Source organism: Camelina sativa, chromosome 14, assembly GCF_030686135.1.
Source record: "Camelina sativa cultivar CO46 ecotype springtype chromosome 14, ASM3068613v1".
Taxonomy (NCBI): Eukaryota; Viridiplantae; Streptophyta; class Magnoliopsida; order Brassicales; family Brassicaceae; genus Camelina; species Camelina sativa.
In genome coordinates, this window is record NC_141893.1 from 33,330,580 (window position 1) to 33,353,880 (window position 23,301).

The following is a 23,301-nucleotide window of genomic DNA, read 5'->3' on the forward strand; positions in this document are numbered from 1 at the left end:
GTGTACCTGTTCGAGTCTGTAGTAGAGTTTGTTGATGCACACAAGGTCAAAAGGGAAAGACAGTCTTCAACAGCCTATTGACAACATCCACAGGCTACAAAAGGGTTTGAGACATAGGCAAAAGAGAGTAGTTCAACAACAACAGGATCAAGACATCATGGAGCAACCAGCTATCCATGAGCAGAGACCAAGGCACATTGGTGCCGGAGATGCACCCAATACCCACAACCAAAGGGCTGGAATTGTGCCACCTTCAGTAGCAAACAATAACTTTCAGATCAAGAGTGGATTGATCTCAATGATACAAGCCAACAAATTTCATGGGTTGCCAATGGAGGATCCACTAGATCACCTTGATGAGTTTGACAGAATATGTGGACTCACAAAAATCAATGGAGTGAGTGAAGATGGATTCAAATTAAGGCTCTTCCCATTTTCTCTTGGAGACAAAGCTCACCTTTGGGAGAAGACTCTTCCTACTGGAGCTATCACCACATGGGATGCATGCAAGAAAGCTTTTCTGGCCAAGTTCTTCTCCAATGCAAGGATTGCTAGGTTGAGGAATGAAATTTCTGGGTTTGCTCAAAGGAATAATGAGAGCTTTTGTGAAGCTTGGGAGAGGTTTAAAGGATTCCAGACTCAGTGTCCTCACCATGGTTTCAGCAATGAGTCACTTCTAAGCACCTTATATAGAGGAGTGGTTCCCAAGATAAGAATGCTTCTTGATACAGCCTCTAATGGCAACTTCCTCAACAAGAATGTGGAAGAAGGATGGGAATTAGTTGAGAATCTTGCTCAATCTGATGGCAATTATAATGAGGATTATGATAGGACCATAAGGGGCTCCTCAACTGATCAAGAGGACAAGTATAAGAAGGATTTGAAGATGGTCAATGAGAAGCTTGACAAGATACTCCTAAGCCAGTCCAAGTCAATTCACTTCATTGGTGAAGAAGAAGCTCCAGTTCAAGAGGGGGAGCCTGAATTTTCTGAGTTGTGCTACATGCAAAACCAGGGAGGATTCAAAGGCTACAACCAAGGAGATTTCAAAAACAACAATCTCTCTTATAGGAGCACCAATGTGGCCAACCCTCAAGACCAAGTCTATCCACCTCCTCAGCCTCAACAACAGCAACAAAACTACATCCCCAAGCAACAACACCAAGTGTTCCAGCCCCAATTGTGTCCCCCACCAGGGTTTCAGACTAACCAAGGCCAGAAACAAGACTTAAGAGCAATGATGCAACAGTTGTTGATTGGGCAAACACAAGGCAAGATTGAGGAAGCCAAACAGTTTGCTGAATTGAATCAAAGGCTCATATCACAGTACAATGATCTGAACATGAAGTTTGAAGGTCTCAACTCCAGAGTAAAGTATATGGAGAGCAACATTGCGTCTACTTCAGCTCCTAAACCCAACCAACTCCCTGGAAAAGCTGTTCAAAATCCAAGGGAGTTCACTGCAAAAGCCATTCATATCTCTGATGAGGAAGTCACTGAGGACAGTGAAGTCCAAGTTTGGGGGAATTCATTAGTTACTGAAGCCCCAAGTGACGTTTGTGCAAAGCAACTGGAGTCCGTTATTGCACTCGACCAAGTACTCGAACAGCCACTCGATCGAGTGCATGCTCGAGTGGTCGATCGAGTTGCAGACTCAGAAGCTGTCAAGCCTGCTGAGTACACTCCTCCTGCTTACAAGCCACCTCTTCCATTCCCAGGACGTTTCAAAGCACAAAAGATTAAGGAGCTTAGGGAAATCATTGAGAGAAAGGAGATGATGGCTAAGCAACAAGAATAAGAGAGGGTTTTAAAGGAAGAAGCTGTGGTTGAGGAAGTGTTGGCCATACAAGAGATCACCATTGCTTACCAAGAAGAAGAGAGATGACCTGCCTTGGAACAGTATGATCCATATCCTCTCTACAAATATTTTTTGCTTGATTTGTCAAAGAAGAAGGCTGAAGCTCAAGATGAGAAGGATCTTGAGGACTTTGGAGGAGTTATCATTCCAATCAAGCTTAAGGATCCAGGTCCATTCTATTTGCCTTGCACACTTAGCTATCTTCACTACAACCAATGCCTTTGTGATTTGGGAGCTTCAACAAGTGTGATGCATACTCCATAGCACAAAAGCTTGGGAGAACTGATTTCAAATCCACCAACCTTCATATATGTCTAGCTGATGGGTCAAACAAGGAGATAGTTGGAAGGTTGGAGAATGTCCCAGTCAAGATAGGGAAGGCAAGGGTTCACACTGATTTTGTGGTGTTGGAGATGGACAAGGAACCTGAAGATCCAATCATTCTTGGAAGGCCATTCTTAGCCACTGTTGGAGCAGTTATCGATGTCAAAGAGGGTCTTGTGACCTTGAACATTGCTGAAGATATAGCCATGAAGTTTAACATCTATAACCCAACCAACCTTCCTACCATTGATGATCAACCTTTTACTATCAAGGACAAAGGAGGTCAAGAAGGTTTAAGTGGTGAAGCAACTCTAAAGGCTAAGCTCTCCTTTCAAGATGATTCTGTGGAAAAGCTTAAGAGGTCAGTTCAAGAGTTGACTAGTATGGTTGAGGATCTCCAAGTTAAGCTGAACAAGAGGTCCTTAAGGAAAGCAAGACCAAGGCTCAAAATCAAGAAGAAATATGGTTTGTGTGTTAAGGGTGAGGAGATCAAGGATCAACTTCACAGTGATCAAGAGGTTCCAGGGAGGATTTCATCACCTCCTTGGTATCTAAACCAAGTCTAAAAAGGACACCAAAGTCAAGCTTAGTGACTTTAAACAAGCTTACTAGGAAGGAAGTCCCTAAGGTATCCTTTGTAAATATGGTTTATTTTTCTTGTAGTTTTGATGTGTTTTCTTTTATGTTTGTGTTGTACAGGCCTTTAGGTGAAAATGTAGTTGGGTAAGAAGAGATTTAGACTTGGAGAAGGAGACTCGCAGGCCCACTCGACCTGCCCACGAGAGGTACTCGACCGAGCTAGAAAGGAATTAAAGCCCATTTGATCTTCAAATCGCTAGAACGATCAAGTGGAGGGAAGAACAAGAAGAAAAATTTTGAAATTTCAAAATTTGGTCAAGGTGCTCGACCGTGTACAGTCGAGTGTGGGGTCGAGTGGCAGCAAAAAGCAGGTCAAAGATTCCCATTTCAAATTTGAATGGTATGGACGCTCCACCCTTGTCTCTTTGTCCCCTTAGCTTCTTTATATAGACCTTGCACGAGATTATACCTCTCACATTCTCTCATTTGCTCAAAATAATTGAATTCAAGTTTTAAAGTATCTCTCATAGCTTATCTTTTGCTCAAGCTTAGTTCTTTCAAGTTTTTGGGTCACTAACCTATTAACTTTGAGCTTTGAGTCTATTCCCTTCAGTTCTTTTTGAAAAAAATGTCTTCAAGGATCACTAGGAAGTCTCAACAAACCGCTGCAAACTCCATGGAACGTCATGATGCTAGCCTTGAATCAAGAGGAGAAGCTGGAAGAGTCACTCGACGCCCCACTCGATCATGCACTCGACCGAGTGGCGGTTCGAGCAGCCGGTCGAGCCAGATGCCGTGCCCATGGAGAGAGAGAGTTGAGGAAGATCCTGAGAGGACTGAAAGTGAGGAGGAAAGGGAGTCAACTCTCAATGAGTTCATGAGGAGACACAAGGCCAAAGAGAAGAGGCCAGCAGTTGAGGTTGAACAAGAGGAGAGTGAGAATCAGAGTAAGGAAGAAAGTGAAAAAGAAGAGTTAGAGGATGATGGAGAAGCTGAGTCTTGTGGGTTGTCAAAGAGGCAACTTTATGATGCTTTCATGAGAATGGAGTTCTTAGGGACTAGATATCCACACAAGGAAACCATGGAGAAGCTAGCCATTGATGAAGATGTGGAGTATCTTTTTGAGAAGAGCAACCTAACCAAGTTTATGGGGCTTTGCATGGAGGGCTACAAAGAAGAGAGTTGTGAGTTTCTAGCCACGGTCAAGCTGCACACATATGCAAGGAAGGATGCTGAGTTTGGAGCTGGTCACATTGCTTTCACAATCAAGGGGAAAAGGTATGATCTTTCAATGAAGAAGATAGCCAATGTGTTTGGTTTTGAGGTTGGGAGCAATAGGAGTCTGATGATTCCAAGAGAAGAGCTCTATGCTGTGTGGGAAACCATTGGGGACAACAAATTCTATTCATCCTCCAATTCCAAGAGTTCAAGGATAAGGAGCCTTGTCCTAAGGTACTTCCACAAAGCTCTTGCCAACACCTTCTTTGCTAGGAAGGAAACTGGGAACATTAATGAGGGGGAGCTAAAGATGATTGATTTGGCTCTCAATGGAATCATCTTTCAAGCAAGAAATGGTACCATCATTCTTGGGAGCACTGTGGAGACTGACCTAGCAATGGTGCTTATTGACCACATGATTTACTTGAGAAGTTGGGTAGGCAAGTTGGAGAACAAAGGATCAAGAGGAGCACTAACCATTGGAGGCATCATTACTCCAATCCTACAAGCTGCTAAGGTTCCACTTAGAGGAGAAAGGGTTTCACCAAGATGGATTGACTCTAGCTCCCTCACCTCTACTCTCATCCTAGCCAAGGAGATGCATCAAGGGAATCACATTTTCAACTTTGAGCTTCCAACACTTGGGAAAAAGCAACTGATTTTGCCTAACCAAGAGCTCACCACCATTCAAGAAGGAGCCAACATTGACTTTTGGCCAGCTGAGGAGCATTTGTTTGATGGGATAGTTCAACCTAGAGTTGATGAAGCTGGAGATGTGCAAATGGCTGATGGGGAGGAGCAATTTTACTTTGAGGATTATGAGCTCAACCCAAGAGATAGTAGAGGAGTGAGGGAGACTACCAAGAGATTAACTCTTTTGCAAAAATTGAACAAATGGCATGGGAAGAGGTTTGATAAGCTGAAGAAGAAGGTGACCAACATGGCTAAGTCTATCAAGGGCTTAAAGAAGGAGATTGCTGAGTTGAAGAGTGGGAATTCTTCACCTACACCATCAAGCCCTTTGAGGAGGAGTAGCTCAACTAGAGCACTTTCTAGAGTTGCGAACCCTGTGGAACCAGCTAGGGCTTCAATGTATGAGCCAAATCAGAGGAAGAGGAGCTCAAGTACCCGAGAACAACCATTTTCTAGGTACTCGACCGGGTCACTCGAGCACCCACTCGACCGAGCACCTCCAATGCACTCGGCCGAGTTCCAGCCCAGATCACCCTATGGCTTCCCACCTCCAGCTGCTTATCCAGGATATCCAGGTTACCCTCCCATCCCACCCCAGTACTTCATGAATCCAGCACTCTACCAGCAGTTCTACCAGCAGCAAGGTCAGAATTTTGACACTTGTGGTCCAGCTCGACCCCCCCCACTCGAGCACGTACTCGACCGAGTCCCGGTCGATTCCCATCGTCGAGCTGCCCCAATCTCCACCTCCAAGTCACCAGCAAGACCCCAACTACTCCTATGACAGCATGCAGATGGATGTGGACAACTACTTCCACAATCCCTAAGGTACCACTATCACCTTCACTTGTAGATATCATTGCATTTCATAATATGTTTTGTGATTTGTTTTTAATCTTGAATCCTCAATCAAATTTCTTTCACACAGAGGACTGTGTGATTTAAGTTTGGGGGAGGGTTTGAGATAGCATTTGACATTGTGTTTTGTGATTCTTATTTCAAATTTTTAGCATCATCATATTAGTATTTGCATATCATCTAAGGCATAGAAAAACCCTAAAAATTTGAAATTTTTTGAAAAATCTTTATTAAAAAAAGAGTGTTCATGTAGTTTGCATTGCATAGTAGGATCTTGTTTAGCATGTTTCATGTAGGATTGTATAGTATTTGCATTAGGGATCTATGATGAGTATTCCCTTGTTAGCTTGTTTATTCACTAGACTAGGATCAATGCCCAAGTTAATAGTACTTTGATGCTAGTTGAGTGGTTAGAAGCATAAGATTGAACCAAGCCTTGAATTCCTACATTGCATTTGGTCTAAATTGAAGCATGTTGAGATTTGAAACCATTTCCTATTTATAAGAACCTAATATTGACTTTCAATTATCAATGTGTGCATTGCTTTAAACTCATGGATACCATATACATATTTGGATCATCTTCTTCCTTTTTACCACTCTTGTTGATCCAAGTAGCTGATTGAATCATTAAAATCAGTTTCCAATACCCTTAACCAACCCTTCTTTCAAGCCATGCTTATTCTTGAGTGTGTGAGGCCCTTTTGGGATTGAGCTTGATAGAAAGTATTAGGTTTGAACTGACAAGAATAATGCCTTGTGTAGTTCTAGTTTGCATTTTCCAAACTAGATAGGACTAAGTGATTTCATTGTTGGGTTTGGGATTTGGTTGTTTGAAAAAGAAAAAAAAAAAGAAAAGAGGAGAAGAGAAAGAAAAGGTTAGAGTCTTTAGGAGGGGAATGTGTTTAAGTAAATTTAAAGTCTAGTGAAAGAATGGGAAGAATAAGGTTGTTTAAAGATGGTTCTAGTTAAAGAAAAGAAAGAAAGAAAAGAGAAGTCTAGCAAAATGCTTATATGTCTTAAGAATAAGAAGAAAAGAGAACCATAGCAAATAAGTAAGAATCCCCCATTCCACTAGAAAAGATCAAATAAGAAACCTCTCCTAAGACTTTAAAATCAAAAGAGAAAAGGGTGAAAGAGAAGAGAAGAAGTTAAAGGGTAGCACTAGGATGAATTGGGTTTAGATTGATAGGATAAACACTTTGGGTGCCTTTGGGTAGACAAGGTTTTGTTCTTGTATGTGTCTAAGTGTTCTTACCTTTAGCATTCTTCTAAAGCTCAATCCATTTTTTATGAGAGAACCTTGATATTGATAAACTCCACTCTAAAGAGAGACCATCATTGTCTCTAAACCTTTTACTGCCAAGCCAAATGAGTTTAAGCATTGCATATAATTGATTCATGTTCTTGATTAATGAATGTTAAAGAGAATGGTTGATTTGAATGCATGTGGACATCTAAGGCTCAAATCAGTAAAGGTTTTGATATGCTTGTCTAAAATCTTTAAGTACAGCTCATTCAACTTGCATCATAGTACTAGTAACTTGGACATTGATTCTAGATGGTCTATTTGCAAGCTTTAGGAGCTGAGATCCCACTTTCAAACCTCACCTACCTTCTTTTATCTTGATTATTTGCTTGAGGGCAAGCAAAGACTAAGTTTGGGAGTGTTGATGTTCATATATTTTACCTTGTTTTCCCTTAGTTTATTCACAACTTTTGCATCTTTTGCTATCCATTTAGGCCATTATTGTGTAGCTTTAGGACTAATCATGCATTAGAGTATAGTTGCATTGCATTTGCATCTTTTCATGCATAAACAGGTGATTTTGGAGCTTAAGGAGCATGGAAGCAATGCTAAGGAGAAGTGAAGCAATCCTGAGGAGAAAACAAGAGAGTTAAGGCTGAAGAATCAAGGTCCGGAGTCCAACTCGACCGCACACTCGACCAGACACTCGACCGTGTGCTGAGAAGGACTCGACCGAGTGGAGAATGCACGAGAGAAGCCAGCTCGACCAACCACTCGACCGAGCACTGGTCGAGTTGACCGAACAGTTGACTGCTTTGACTTTTTGTATTTTTAGGGCTTCCACCTCACCTCCTATATAAGGCCCTTGTACCTGCAGCCACCAAAGAGTCCAGCTTTTTAGAGAGTCTAAAACCTAGTTTTTACCTTTTTTAGATTTATTCCTTTTGTAATTTCTTTTATTTTAGATTTTGTACTTGTTTAAGAAAGAAAGACTAGATTCTTGTATTTTGTTTGTTTCATAACTTTCAAAATATTAAGATTTCGAGTTTTATTTCTTCATCAATATTGTAGATCTCTGTTTCATCTTTCTAATGATGCAAGTTTCAATATTTTATGGGTTTTTGACTTATTTCACCATGTGTTCTTGTGAGTAGTTTGTTTAGGACCTTGAGGATGGGTTAGGCTGGGTTGATCTTGTGGTTTATTTGATTTGGTCAAGCTTGATTGTTGTAGATCTCTTCTAGGCTAGATATTCTTAATGCTGATCCTATATATGAGAAGGTAGGGTTTGATTTCAAGCATCTTAGCATCACACCAATGTCTAAGGAGCATAGATAAGACTAGATCTAGAGCTTACCATTAGGCTTGCTAAGAGATTAGAAATCTTGTTTGGTTTGAGATGTATTGCTTAATGCCTGCTTGTGTAGATTCTTTACTTTGTGAGAACAAGTCTAGAAATGCATAGGTTTGATTGTTTCTTGCCATGAGGGTGGATGAAACATGTCTTAGAATAGTATGTCTAGAGATTAGCTCAAAGTTTGCTTGAGATTTGTTGACCAAGTTAGATAACCACAATGATTAGTTCAGCCCATGAATCCCTCCTCAAGGCCTTCTTTGTTTATTAATATCTTAGTCTAAATATCATTGCTTGCTTGTCGTTTGATTCGTTTTTGCATTGCTCTGTTTTTCTTGTGTTGCTCTGTTTTCACGTTTAGTCTAGCTCGACCCTGTACTCCACCTACACTCGGTCGAGTGCTGCTCGAGTTCGTCCCCAGAACTTGTGTTTATGATTTGTGATTGTCTTGTTTCATTCCTGTTTCATTTCTATTGCATTCACTTGGTTTTCTGTTCATTACTTGTCTTGCATTAGTTCATCAGCATAATGTCTATTTCTGTTCTAGTTTCATTATAGCTTTAATTTGTCTGTTCTGTTTGCATTTAGTATCTTGTTCTAGTTGGTTTTACTTTCTGCATTTCATATCTCATTATAGGATTGTTAGTGACAAACAATCTTTACAATTGGCTTGACTTAGACTCATATGCACATCTTGATTGTTCACAAACACTCAGATTGGATTGACACCTCTTATACTACAATTGCATAAGGGGAATTGAAACACCCTGACATCCATTCATTCCATACATCATCATTCACCCAACCACAAGAAATAGTCAGTTTCAGTGTCGGTCGATGAAAAGTCCTAGTTTGTTGTTGTTTGGTTATTGATTGTTGGTTGATGGTTAGAGATGTCTCTATTGCTTGTGTGTATAGCCCAGTAGATGGGAGGATTGCCTTACTGAGTGTTTATAAAATACTCATGCATTGCAATTTGCGTTTGTGGTGCAGGTAACGGCAAAGTGTGATCGTGGAATCAAGGCAATGAAGAGGAGGATATTCTAGTGGCTCGCTTGGTTGTTTTCTGGCTTCTGTTAGGTTGCTAGAGTTGAGTCATAGAGTATTGCTTAGGATTGTTGGTTCTCTGGTTTATGTTGGATTAAAACTTTTTAGTTTATGGTTTTGGAATTAAGAAAGTTATTTGATATTGATTATTGTTTTATTGGATATTTATTGGATATTTGTATTGTTTATTATTTCCGCTGTTTGGTGTGATTGTGGTTAGGTGGCTAGTGGGTATGGGACCACTAGTTGTAGAGTATTTATTTATTATTATTATTATTATTATTATTATTATTATTTAAAAAAAAAAAAACGGGTCAGGTCGTTTCAGTTTGGTATTAGAGCTCTTACAGTTCTAGGTTTGGGTTCACTAGGCTTTGTGCTGTAGATGTTTGGTATTTGCATGCTTTGATTGATTATGCGAGTTAGTCAATTGTGTGTGTCATGGAGTCCTAGAACATCCTCTTCGAGCCTACTGTGTGATTCCATGGTGAGTTTATGTTTTGGTGTTTTAACCTAAATTGTTTGCTTAGCCTTCTGTTCATGGTAGTGCAGATGGTTAGAGTTGATGCTGTTGCTGGTCGTGGGCGCGGTCGTGGTCGTGGTAGGGGCAAAGTCCCAACGGTTAGTGATATTGTGGACCAGAGTGTGACAGCAGAGAGTGTTGGCGAGTCGCAGGGCCTTCAGGAAGGATCCATGAGTGTGGCCGGTGGGGGCAGTGTTGGTTCCCGAGTGGCCGGTGGTGCTAGGGTTCCAGGTGTGGGAGTCCTAGCTGGTGGAGTCCCGGGAGGAGGCGTTGATCTTGCGGGCTTGGTAGCACAGTTGTTGGAGCGGTTGCCGGTAGTGGCACCGACTCAGGTGCAGGTAGTGCCACCAGTGGTGGCAGAGGAGCAGCAGCCAGTGGCTGCGGATGTGAGAGCTCATGCTCATTATGTGTCTATCCTGAGGGAGATGCATAACATTGATACTGCACGATTTTCGGGTGGTACGGATCCTACTGTTGCAGATGCGTGGAGGGCAAGTGTGGAACGTAACTTCCAGACTCGAAGAAGTCTTGAGGAGTTTTGGGTGGACATAGGGGTCCACAATTTGATTGGTGATGCTCAGGTGTGGTGGAGATTAGTGGCTGCTAGGAGAGTGCAGAGGGAGATGACTTGGGTTGACTTGGGTGGAGGAGTTCAACCGCAAGTACTTTCCGAGAGAGGCATTAGACCGGTTGGAGGTGCAGTTCCTTCAGTTATCGCAGGGGACACGGTTAGTGCGGGAGCTGGACTTGGAGTTCAGTCGACTTCTTTCTTATGGGGGTCATGCTATGGAGTCTGAGGAGGCCCAGATCAGGAGGTTTATGAGGGCTCTTCGTGATGACTTGAGGGTCCATTGTAGAGGACGGAGTTATGCTTCGTGTGCAGAGCTGGTAGAGACTGCAGCAGAGATTGAGGAGGATTTCTGGGCATAGTCAGTGACAGTTAGTTCAGTGGTGCATCCTAGGAAGGCTCATCATCAGGGAGGTTCTAGCAAGGGGGGCAAGCCTGCGCAGGGAACCAAGAGGAAGTGGGAGGCTATGCAGAGACCGAGTGGTGCATGGTGCTTTGGTTGTGGGAGCATTGATCACAATGTAGCTAGCTGTCCCCAGAGGAGTGCTCCGACGGCAGCGGTTCGTGTATGCTATCATTGCAGGGAGCCTGGTAATTTTTATATTTTTATACTATTGAATTTCTCATCTATGTTGGCTATTCATTTCTCTATGTCTGAGTAGTTTTCTTTGCTAGATTAGGGGTTTCAAAAGGGGTTTCATGGGTTAGCAACAGAACACAAATAGGGCTTTATATAATCGATTGTCTTCACTATTGTTAGACTTAATGCTTAGGTTGATTTGATCACCCAATCTATGATTCTAGGTTTATCTATTCATCAAAAGTGTAATAGGTTGCTAGAAAAGACATTAGTGGGCAAATTATCCTAGACCTACGAAAGTTGATGTGTAGGTGATTTGTGAACTTATCATTCCTGTTCTTTAATGCTTGTCTGCGATTCTGGCTCAAACGACAGTTTAGGGTTTATGGACCGCCGAGCATGTGCTCCGCGTTTCCGCACAGAATCGATCAGATAGAGTTATTGATACCACGACAGTGGATCAGTTTATATTTATGTTTGAGTTCTAGACTGGTACTTAATCTATGCCCTGAATAGTTGTTTAGTTGCTATCTATGAAATTCCCGAGAATTACCCCTGATCTAGTGTTTTGCTTATTGCCTTTTTATACCGTTTTAATCGCGTTACTGTTACCAAACAAACCCAACTTTGAATTGTCTTAGCTTGAAATTGAACCAATAGAACCATAGAGTAAAACTTGGTCTTCGTGGGATTCGACCCCTAAGTACTACTTCTTTGCTGTGCACTTGCAGTAGGAAAATAGAGTTTAAAACTCTGTGTATCAAGTTTTTGGCGCCGTTGCCGGGGACCAAATTTTTACCTTTGGTTTTCGGCGAAATTACTAGACTAAGACCTTACTGATTTGTCTTTCTGCTTCTTCTTTGCGTGTGTTTCAGGTGCATGTCAAGAAGATCTACAAGAAGAAACAACACCGAAGAACTAGTTGCTTTGTCAGCCGCAGAGCTCTCTTTGGCAGAAAGAACAAACCGCAAGAACAGAAAGATTCAATCCGTCAACATGGGTGACAACAGAAACAATGAGGATATGGCTGCCGAGTTGCAGCAACTTCGACAACAGTTGGGGCAGTTGCTTCGTGCTCAACACGAAAGAGCCGCGCCGCCACAACCGTCCATTGGGGACAAGGACAACCCGCATGTGTTCTACACCAACCGAGCGGCGATTGTTCCTCCCACCATCCAGAGACAAGATTTTGATATCAAGCCACAGATGATCTCTCTAGTGAAGCATCACCTATTTCACGGTCTCCCAGCTGAGATTCCGATGGACCACATCGAGAATTTTGAGGAGATATGTAGCACCACTGGTTCAAATGGGATACCGCCAGACTTTCTGAAGTGCAAGCTCTTTCCCTTCTCTCTTGCGGATAGAGCTTCACGTTGGCTGAAGTCATTGCCACCTGGGTCTCTGACATCATGGGAACAGTATAGATTGGCGTTTCTGGACAATTTCTACACCAAGGCTTAGACCGCTGCCCTGAGGAACAAGATTTCATCGTTCCAACAACACACTGGAGAAGCCTTCTGCGAGGCTTGGGAGAGGTACAAAGAGTACCGTAGAGAGTGTCCGCACCATGGATTCAGTGATGAACAGATTCTGGGCATTTTCTATGATGGAGTTAACTGGGACTACAGAAACGCTCTCAACTCGGCCAGCAATGGGGATTTTATGACAAAGTCTAAGGAAGGAGCATATCAGTTGATTGAGAACCTAGCTGCAAGATCCAGCAACAAGGCTCCTGAGTATGACAGGTCCGTGAAGGTCAACAGTGTCGATACGCAAAAGATTGACGAGTTGACAACCAAGGTGAACCTTCTTCTGAAGGGGAGCCAGAAAACTGTCCATTTTGTCGATGAGACCGGAGACATGCCGCTAGCTCAGGAGATTTGTGATGGAGAGGATGAAACGATGGAGGTTAATTATGTAAGTGGTCAAGGTTATGTGCAGAACAGGGGTTTCAACCCGAACTACAGAAGCCATCCGAATTTGTCCTATAGAAGCACCAACGTGGAGAATCCTTAGGATCAGGTGTATCCGCAGCAAGGAGCTCAGAATCAGATGGGTTATCAGAAAACCTTCTCAAACAACTTCCAAGGCAAACAGTTTGTGCCCACTCAAAACCGTTTCCAAGGGGGGAACCAGCAGGCATATACAAGCGCTCAGCAAGCACTGCCTTTCACCAACCAGCAGTTGGGATCTTCATCTGCTAGCAGCTCTCAGGATGAGCTGAAAAACATGATGCAACAACTCTTGGTGAATCAACAAAAAGCTTCAGTGGAAATCAACGCTAAGGTCGATACCATGTACAATGACCTTAATGGGAAGTATGAGGCAGTAATGTCACATGTGAAGAAGCTTGATGTTCAGGTTGCACAGACTGCTGAAGCCGTGAAAAGAACTCCTGGGACTCTGCCCGGAAAAGGGGAAGCAAACCCGCGGAACGAGTATGTCAATGCGATTAAGCTAAGGGGAGGAAAGAAGTTACCCCCTAGAGAAGCACCATCTGCTAGGCTTGACAAGGGCAAGGGTATTGCTGAAGAATACCTTCCTCAACATGCTGCTGAGACTCCACCGTTGAGTCAAAAAGAAGCCGAAGCATCCGGCGAGCATGTGCTCCCACCCAGCGAGCACGTGCTCCCGACTCCCGATCAGACCGTTCCTACTGAGGTACCTCCTGCACGCATGTACACCCCTAGGGTTCCTTACCCTGTTCCTCCTAAGAAATCTCGCAAGGATTTAGAGGATGCAAAGTGCAAGGAGATGTTGAGAGAATTGACGGTAAAACTACCCCTAGCTGATGCTGTTCAGATGATACCTGCTTTGAAGAGATATGTGAAAGGGTTAGTTTCTGGGAGAGTGTCAGAGGAAGAGAACATGATGATGGCTTCAAAAGAGTGCAGTGTTGTGCTGCAAAACAAAGTGCTAAAGAAGAGAGATGATCCAGGGCGATTTGTCTTATCCATGAGAATCGGTAAAACGATTTTTGCAAACTCCCTCTGTGATCTAGGTTCCAGTGTGAACCTTATGCCATATTCAGTGGCTAAAAGGCTGGGATACACGAAGTTCAAGTCTACACGGATTTCGTTAGTATTCGCGGATAGATCCACCAAGCGCCCCATAGGAGTGTTGGAGGATTTACATGTCCAGATAGGGGACACGCTTATACCAGCAGACTTTGTGGTTCTGGAACTTGAAGAAGAACCACGTGACCCCCTGATCTTAGGTAGATCATTCTTATGCACAGCTGGTGCGATTATAGATGTGCAAAGGGGAGCGATCGATCTCCAGCTGGGGGATATGATCGCAAGGTTTGAGATGAATAAGCTGCTCAAGAAACCTATGATAGATGGTCAGACTTTTGTGGTTGATGATGGCTCAGAGGTTGCACATGAGGTTACCGATGAAGTTCTCACTCTCGACCCGTTGGAGGTTGCCTTGACAAAGGCAGAGGGTAAGTATGGATTCTTGAATGAGGAAGCTGATGGTTTTACACGCATTTTGGATGCAGGTACACGGTTCCAGCAACTGGTAGCTTACGCCAGCCTAGACGATGAGAACCAATCAGGGGAGGAATCCGCCGAGGGAGCACCTGCTCCGGATTCCGGAGCACATGCTCCGGATTCCGGAGCACATGCTCCGGTAAAGTCAGCGGACGGTCCTTGGAGCGAGTTAAGAGCTCCAAAGGTAGAGCTAAAACCACTTCCAGCTGGGCTAAGGTACGCGTTCGTAGGTCCTAACTCTACATACCCCGTGATTGTGAACTCTGAACTAAACAATGTAGAGACCGCTTTGCTCCTTTGTGAACTTAGGAAGTATAGAAAGGCTCTAGGGTATTCACTATATGTCATCCCAGGAATCTCACCAGATCTTTGCATGCATAGGATACATCTAGAAGATGAATCAATGACTTCGGTAGAACATCAGAGGAGGTTGAACCCGAATCTAAAGGATGTTGTTAAGAAAGAGATAATGAAATTTCTAGATGCGGGTGTAATTTATGCTATTTCTGATAGTTCCTGGATTAGTCCAGTTCATGTAGTCCCTAAGAAAGGTGGAATTACAGTGGTTAAGAATGATAAGGATGAGTTGATTCCTACTAGGACAGTTACGAGACATCGCATGTGCATAGACTATAGAAAACTTAATGCTGCGACCCGTAAGGATCATTTTCCTTTGCCGTTTATTGATCAAATGCTTGAGAGATTGGCTAACCATCCTTACTACTGTTTCTTAGATGGCTATTCAGGTTTCTTTCAGATCCCAATCCATCCCGACGATCAAGAGAAGACCACATTCACATGTCCTTACGGCACCTTTGCTTACCGCAGAATGCCGTTTGGCTTGTGCAATGCACCAGCGACCTTCCAACGATGCATGATGTCCATTTTCACTGACCTGATTGAGGATATAATGGAAGTTTTCATGGATGATTTCTCCATCTATGGGAGCTCCTTTTCCGTTTGTTTGTCTAATTTGTGCAGGGTATTGCAGCGGTGTGAAGACAAACATCTGGCGCTGAATTGGGAGAAATGCCACTTCATGGTCAGAGATGGGATAGTGCTGGGACACAAGATTTCTGAAAAGGGGATTGAGGTTGACAAAGCCAAGGTTGAGGTGATGACGAGTTTACAACCGCCTAATTCGGTAAAAGGGATCCGCAGTTTCCTTGGCCACGCCGGTTTCTACAGACGGTTCATTAAGGATTTCTCCAAGATAGCAAGACCACTTACCCAACTGTTGTGTAAGGAAGTGAAGTTTGATTTCGATTCTGCTTGCTTGGAAGCCTTTCACACGATCAAAGGAGCTTTGGTTAGCGCTCCGATTGTGCAACCGCCTGATTGGGACCTTCCCTTTGAGGTCATGACTGATGCGAGTGATTATGCCGTGGGAGCGGTTCTGGGACAGAGAAAAGACAAGAAGCCGCACTGGATGAGGCTCAGTGCAAGTACGCTACAACCGAGAAAGAACTTTTAGCGGTTGTGTTTGCTTTTGAGAAGTTCCGATCATACCTTGTTGGTTCCAAAGTGGTTGTTCACACTGATCATGCAGCATTGAGGTATCTACTGACCAAGAAGGATGCAAAACCAAGGCTACTCCGTTGGATTTTGTTGCTTCAAGAGTTTGACTTGGAGATTAAAGACAAGAAGGGTATTGAGAACGGAGTTGCAGATCACTTGTCAAGAATGAGGATAGAAGAAGAGCTACCCTTGGATGATAGCCTTCCTGAAGAACATGTTTACTCGATCGGCATCTTTGATCCCGCCGAGCACATGTTCCGCCTGGGAGCACATGCTCCGAAAACCCCGTGCAAGGCAATCGATACCAACAAACAGCCGAGTTTTCCTTGGTTTGGAGAGTATGCAAACTACCTAGCAGCAGAGAAAGAACCTACTGAGTTTGTGGGGAACAAGAAGAAGAAGTTCCTAAAAGACATAAGGCGGTATTTTTGGGATGAGCCTTACCTCTATAGGCATTGCTCGGATGGTGTTTTCAGGAGGTGTGTGACTGAGGAGGAGGTTCCTGGAGTCTTGTTTCATTGCCATAGCTCACCCTATGCTGGACACTTTGCTACTTTCAAAACCGTGTCCAAAGCTCTTCAAGCGGGTTATTGGTGGCCTACCATGTTCAGAGATGCGCAGCGGTTCGTGTCTACTTGCGACACATGTAAGAGACAAGGGAACATCAGTAGGAGGAATGAAATGCCTCAGAATTTCATCTTGGAGGTTGAGGTATTTGATGTTTGGGGAATTGACTTCATGGGACCTTTCCCGAACTCATTCGGCAATGAGTACATATTGGTGGCTGTCGATTACGTGTCCAAGTGGGTAGAAGCTTTGGCCAGCCCCAATAATGATGCAAAGACCGTGCTCAAGATGTTCAAGTCGGTTATTTTCCCACGGTTTGGTGTCCTACGGGTAGTCATTAGCATGGTGGATCGCATTTCATTAACAAGGTCTTTGAGAGTCTTCTCAAGAAGAATGGAGTGAGGCACAAGGTCGCCACCCCCTACCACCCACAAACAAGCGGCCAAGTTGAGATCTCTAACCGGGAGATTAAGAGCATTTTGCAAAAAACAGTGAACACAACAAGGAAGGATTGGTCTCAGAAGCTAGATGAGGCTCTATGGGCTTATAGAACCGCCTACAAAACACCCCTGGGGACTACACCGTTTCACTTGGTGTATGGTAAGGCGTGTCACCTTCCTGTTGAGCTAGAGTACAAGGCTGCTTGGGCAGTGAAAATGCTGAACTTTGACACTAAGAGCGCCCATGAAAGGAGGAAGATGCAACTACATGAGCTAGAGGAGATTAGGCACCTCGCCTATGAAAACTCAAAACTCTACAAGGAGCGTACCAAAGCCTAATGATCAAGTCTTGTTGTTCAACTCTAGGCTGAAACTGTTTCCCGGAAAGCTAAGATCACGATGGTCCGGACCCTTCACCATCAAGGAGATTAGACCATATGGGGTTGTTGTGTTGCTGGACACAAAAGGAGGAGAATTTGTGGTGAATGGACAGAGGCTCAAGCCGTATCTTGCTGTCTCTGAGCATGCAAGGGGTGAGACCGTCGCCCTAGGCGATCCTCCTACTGCCTAAGGAGCTTTCGAGTCAAGCTAATGACTTAAAACAAGCGCTGGGTGGGAGGCAACCCACCAGGTATATATTGCTGAGTTTTTCTTTTTCTTTTTAGGATTTGTTTCTTCTCTTTTCGGTTTCAGGAATGTTGGAAGAAGACGCGGAGCATATGCTCGCAGGACGCGAGCAACCCGAGCACATGCTCGGCGAACTGAGAACCAAAGAAAAAGAGAAGAGCGATTGGGCCAGGTAAGTTTAATGAATTTCAGGCCCAGGTAACCCACCAAATCGCAAACCCTTCTCTCTTTTCTTCTCCTTCTTCTTCCTTCTTTCTTCTCTTCTTCTCCTTGTCGCCGTCGAAGCTCTCATTCTCTCCCATTGCTAACTTTTTCAAAAATAGACCGATTTCAGTGATTTTTCAGACTAGATTGCTTTATTATCCACCACAATCCTCAATCTCTAGTCCATTTAAGCACACACTCAAGGTACAAAATGGCCCCTAGACGCTCTACCTCGGGAAGAAAGAGTACAACAAAGAGACCAACCGACAATTCACAATCATTCCCGTGGCCACGGTGCGAGGGAGAACCGTTCAACATGAACGATGACTCGTTACCCGCCGAGTCTGACACGGTTTGGGATCAGAGGGACGCCAACCAATACAACAAGCTGCTGTCCGTAAAGATCGAGCCCACCCGCACTCTTTGTGATGACACGCTCAAGATGCTTGGCTTGCACGACCAAGTCTACCAGATATTGTGCCAAGCGCGTGTTGGGATCTTTACCACTTGGGAGGGAGACTTATACCCTGACTTGGTCCGGCAGTGCCTCGCCTCCGCCACACTCACACACGCTGACCCCAAGAAGAAATCCATCGCCGGCGCCACATTCTCTTTTAAGGCCGGCGGGCGCCGTTACGAATTGCCCCTACATGACTTCGGCCTCCATTACGGGTTCTATCTCGAGGACGAGAACATGAGCTTCCCGAGGAAGTTCCCAGAGACAGTCACCTTTTGGAGCTTGATAGCTTCGGGGCCCTACCGCTCCAATAGGGCCAGCCAGACGAGCATCCGGCATCCCGCAGTCAGGATCGCCTCCCGCGTCTTCAGCAACGTCGTCTTCAACCGCGACATCGGGAACAAAGTCCACCACGACGACTTGGTGATGTTGTACTTGGGGTGCAGCTTTTTGACACCCGCGGCTCCCGGAGCACATGCTCTGTTTCCTGGAGCACCTGCTCCATCTGATGTGCGGTGCAACATGGCTATGCACTTCGCTGAGATGATCTGTGCTGCTAAGCACAAGACTTCTGGCCGTACAGAGAGGATTGGCAGCCTTCTCACTCATCTCTTTGAGCACATGCGGATCGATCTGACGAGGTATTCTCATGTAGAGCAGAGGGAGCGCATTGACATACATCATCTGGTCCACTCCCGAGTCATCTAGTTAGCCAACCCCTTCTACATATACCGGTACGGTGGCCCTGACGGTAATCAGGGGAGCATTCGCCTCCCAGCTCCTGAGCTTACGCAGCTAGCCACGGTGGATGATCTGCGTTTCTCCCGTGCCCCACTGCTTCTGGGAGATGTTCCGCCTCCACCTACTGATGTCACTATATTTTACCATATTTTAGGCCTTCTTTAGTTCATGTTTTGCATCATATAGAAGTGATTCCTTAGTTTTTATCACCATTTCTGTCCAAATATGCACTTAGGATGTTTAGAAGCATGCATTGCATACATTTGTGCATTTGGAGTATTATTAGGTATTATGGAGCTCTAAAAGGGTAAGGAAGGACTTGTTGTTTTTCTGGAGCTAAACAAGAGGATAGGGAATATCAGGAAGGTTCGGAAGTCTACTCGACCACAGCACTCGAGCATGCACACGGTCGAGTACACGGTCGGATGAATATATCGAGCTCCTCAAAGATCGATCCGAATGAAGATCTGCCGTTGCGATTCAGCTTCTGCATCCTTCATGAGAGTTGTAGGAAATTGAGTTATGTTTCTAATGCCGGTGGTTTCAAGTCAATCGGAGGTGTGGCGCCAGAGTTATACGGATTTTACTGAACAGATATCATACCAGATCGAAGACTGAAGCTACTTGACGGACCAACCACTCGACCATGCACTCGACCGAGCACATGGTCGAGCTGACCGCGGCCTCTCTGTTTTGTCCTCTAGCTAACTAGGGCTTCTCTCTCTTTATTATACATATGTGTACTGGCACTTGTGGCCGAAAAGGGGGAGACCCTGGAGACCATGTAGACACCTCATAACCTAGTTTTTGCCATTTTTAGCTTCTTTTACTTTATTGCATCATCTCTTATCTTTTCTCTAGATTTTCACACATTTGTAACCTTGATAACTTTGAATCTGTTGAATATTTGCTTTCACTTCTTTGTTCAATATTGTTCATCTTTATCTCATCTTTCTAGTCATGATAGTTTCATTAATTTCTGGGTTTGTGTTCTTCATGATGATTTTTAGATCTTATTAGTGGCTTAGGATCTTAGGGATGGATTAGGCTGGGTAAAGGTTATGGTTGTTTAGATTGGTCAAGCTTGATTGTTATATATCTCTTCTAGATTAGATATGCTCTATGCTATTCTTATACTGAGAGGGTAAGGATAGATCTTAAGCTTTTTAGCATCACACCAATGTCTAAGTTGTTAGATAAGGCTAATGCTAGAGATTATCATGAAGCATGCTAAGAGATTAGATGTTTAAAGTGATTTTTGACATTGATGATCTGGGTTTTAATGCCTGCTTTGATATGTAATAGCTAGTGAGAACTAGGTCTAAGAAATATCTTGGCTTGATTGTTATTGTCATGAGAATGGATTAACATGTATTAGAAGATCATTATCTAGAGATAGCTCATTGTTGATTGAGGTTTGTTGACCAATTTAGATAGCCATAGCTTGAGTCCATCCCATGAATCCATCCTTAGGATTTTCTTTGTTTATTGATTTCCCTGTTTAAGTATTGTTAATTGCTTGCTGTTTGCTCTGTTTTCATTATTTGCTCTGTTTTTGTTCATTCGCTTGTCAACTCGACCTCCCACTCGACCATGCACTCGACCGAGTGCTAGGTCGAGCTCCATTTTACTTTCTTGCTTATGCATTGTTCTGTTCATGTTTTCTTCTGCTTATTAGTTAATTTTGCTTAGTCTTGTTTATTGCACTTGTTCTACAGTTTAATTCAGCATTAGTATTGTCTTAAGTTGCCTTAGTTCATTGCATTTCATTATTGTCATTAGGTTGTTAGAAACAAATCAACTTGATATTTGGCTTAACTTGAATGCATTGATCACATCTTGACTGCTTACATATCACACTCTTTATGGATTGACATCCTTTATGCTACAACATCATAAGGGAATTGAAACACCTTGCATTACATTCTGATCATCTTAGCCTAAGTCTGTTTGTTTTCATGTCATCATTCATTCATTCATAGGTTAAGATCGAAAAATCCTTGTTTCAATTGGCGCTGTTGCCATTAGGGTGTTTATATGTTCCAGTCGAGATTTCATTGTTTCAAGATTAAGCTATGTTACTTTTGATTCTATTACTCACCTCTCTCTTGTTCTGGTGTTGTGTTTTCATTCTCAGGTACCACTCGACTAGGCACTCGGCCGAGTACCTCAATGCAAATGGTCGAGTGCTTGTTCGAGCACCTGGTCGAGCACTTGTTCAGAGTCTCAAAAAAACAGAAGAAGAGGTGGAAATGGAACTACAACAGGATCAGATTGAACCTCCAAGGATAAGGAAGATTGGTGATAGTGATGCTCCCACTACTCATACTCAGAGATATGGGATAGTGCCTCCTCCTGTCCACAACACAACCTTCAGAATCAAGACTAGTTTGATCTCAATGGTTCAGAGCAACAGATTTTATGAAGACCCCCTTGCACATCTTGATGAGTTTGATAGGCTCTGTAGCCTTACCAATATCAATGGAGTTAGTGAGGATGCCTTGAAGCTGAGGTTGTTTCCTTTTTCTCTAGGAGATAAAGCACATCAGTGGGAGAAGACTCTACATTCTGGAAAAATCACCTCTTGGGTTGATTGTAAGAAAGTCTTCCTTGCAAAATACTTCACTAGTTCAAGGACTGCACATTTGAGGAATGCCATTTCAGGATTTCTCCAACAAAATGGTGAATCTTTCAGTGAAGCTTGGGAGCGCTTCAAAGGCTACCAGAGACAATGCCCACATCATGGATTCAGCAGGGAATATTTGTTGTGTACTTTGTATAGAGGTGTTCTTCCCAAGATCAGGATGCTCCTAGACACAGCCTCCAATGGAAGCTTCATGAATAAAGATTTAGATGAAGGTTTGGACTTAGTAGAGAACTTTGCTCAGTCCAATGGCAATTACAGTGAGGAATATGATAGAAGCTTAAGGGAAGGTGTTGCTTATGAGGAAGGGCATATAAAGGAACTACAAGCCTTAGATGAGAAGCTTGAGAAGCTAGATAAACTACTTCTAACCCAACAAAAGCAAGTACCTGTTGTTTGTGATGATGAGAAGCTTATGGTTCAAGTCTATCCTCCACAACAACTCCAACAAGCTCCTGCTCTAGATCAAGAGATGAAGAGTATGCTTCAACAACTGCTACAAGGCCAAGCTATTGGAGATATGGAAAAAATTACTAAGCTCACAGAGATGAAAAACAAGATAGACTCCACATATGGTGCCCTTAATATCAAGATTGAAGCTTTAACTTGCAGAATCCTTCACCTTGAGAGCAAGAGTGAATCTTCTTCTTTTAGACAACTCAATGGGACATCAATTGACAATCTGAAGGAGTATGCCACTGCCCAAGCTATCTCTCTCAAAGAACTACCTTCAAAGCTCACTGAGGACAGTGACAACCAAGTTGGGGAGAATTTTTTTCAACCAGAGCTGCATAATGAGAAGAGAACTGAGCTTGAGACACCACTCGACCATACACTCGACCATGCACACGGTCGAGTGCCTGATAGAGTCATTGCTCAAGAATCTAGCAAGCTGGTTCGGTTCATTCCTCCTCCCTATCAGCCATCTTTGCCATTTCCAGGACGGTTTAAAGAGCAAATGCTGAAAAAGTACAAGGCTTCTATTGATCAGCAAGAAGTGATGGTCTTGAGTCATGAACCTTTGTTAGAAGATGCTGAAATGAAGGATAAGCCACAAGTGAAAGAGCTTGAGCAGAAGAAGCCAACTATTGATGGACAGACCTTCAGGATTAAAGAGAAAAGTCATGAAACTGAGTCTGAAATCTTTGAAGGTGTGAATGAGGTAAAAAGAGAAAACTCGACCTACTGCTCGGCCTACCACTCGACCGAGCACATTAAGTCACTCGACCGAGTGGTACCAAGTCACCCAAAATGCCCAGACTTCATCCCCAAGCTTCACCAACAACAAGAGCCAAGAAATCCTTCCTCTGATGGTTTGTCTAAGCTTCAAACTGTCAACATTCTACATGATTCAGTGATGGAGTTAACAACTAAGGATGAGGAGATAAGGGGTAAAATTAAGAAGCTTCATGGTAGAGTGAGAAGTTCCTCTCCAAAGAAAGCAAGGCAAGGTCTGAATATTATTAGCAGACACAGTTCTTTTAACATTGACCCAGGAATAAGAGGAGCAATGCAATCTCTAAGAACTGAGGGGACTTCACCACCTCTCTATCACCATTCCAAAGCATAAGAAGTATGCAAAGTCAAGCTTAGAGACTTTAAACAAGCTCACTTGGGAGGAAGTCCCAAAGGTATCCTTGTACATATTGGTTTAAGTTTCTTGTTATTTTGATCTTGTTTTCTTTAGCATTATGGTTCAGGTACTAGAGAGGGAGCTTAAGCACTTGGTAACACTTTCATAAATGAATCCCACCC

The 23,301-nt window shown here is 43.5% G+C and overlaps 1 protein-coding gene and 3 non-coding genes across 4 annotated transcripts; 1 reads left to right on the top strand and 3 right to left on the bottom strand.

The window, feature by feature from the left end:
- Window positions 1-553: 553 nt before the first annotated feature.
- Window positions 554-660, bottom strand: LOC147928962 (small nucleolar RNA R71). Its single transcript, XR_015581083.1, has one exon. It is a non-coding gene; the product is annotated as a small nucleolar RNA R71 (small nucleolar RNA).
- An 11,661-nt stretch (window positions 661-12,321) lies between these two features.
- Window positions 12,322-12,428, bottom strand: LOC147928963 (small nucleolar RNA R71). Its single transcript, XR_015581144.1, has one exon. It is a non-coding gene; the product is annotated as a small nucleolar RNA R71 (small nucleolar RNA).
- A 460-nt stretch (window positions 12,429-12,888) lies between these two features.
- Window positions 12,889-17,444, top strand: LOC147928964 (uncharacterized). The gene is made up of 3 exons (XM_087486342.1): window positions 12,889-15,390; window positions 15,595-15,793; window positions 17,344-17,444. Exons 1-3 carry the CDS (start codon window positions 12,907-12,909, stop codon window positions 17,442-17,444), a joined length of 2,784 nt encoding a protein of 927 aa, XP_087342468.1. The 5' UTR covers window positions 12,889-12,906.
- Window positions 17,445-21,545: 4,101 nt separating this feature from the next.
- Window positions 21,546-21,651, bottom strand: LOC147928965 (small nucleolar RNA R71). Its single transcript, XR_015581117.1, has one exon. It is a non-coding gene; the product is annotated as a small nucleolar RNA R71 (small nucleolar RNA).
- Window positions 21,652-23,301: the final 1,650 nt, after the last annotated feature.

What these genes read in the sequence shown, in the direction of transcription:
- LOC147928964 (XM_087486342.1), top strand. Translation starts at nt 12,907, where the DNA reads ATGGGTTATCAGAAAACCTTCTCAAACAACTTCCAAGGCAAACAGTTT. An exon ending in GGGAGAAATGCCACTTCATG is followed by an intron (nt 15,391 to 15,594) that starts GTCAGAGATGGG and finishes CTGTTGTGTAAG; the next exon opens with GAAGTGAAGTTTGATTTCGA. An exon ending in CTGGATGAGGCTCAGTGCAA is followed by an intron (nt 15,794 to 17,343) that starts GTACGCTACAAC and finishes ACACAAAAGGAG; the next exon opens with GAGAATTTGTGGTGAATGGA.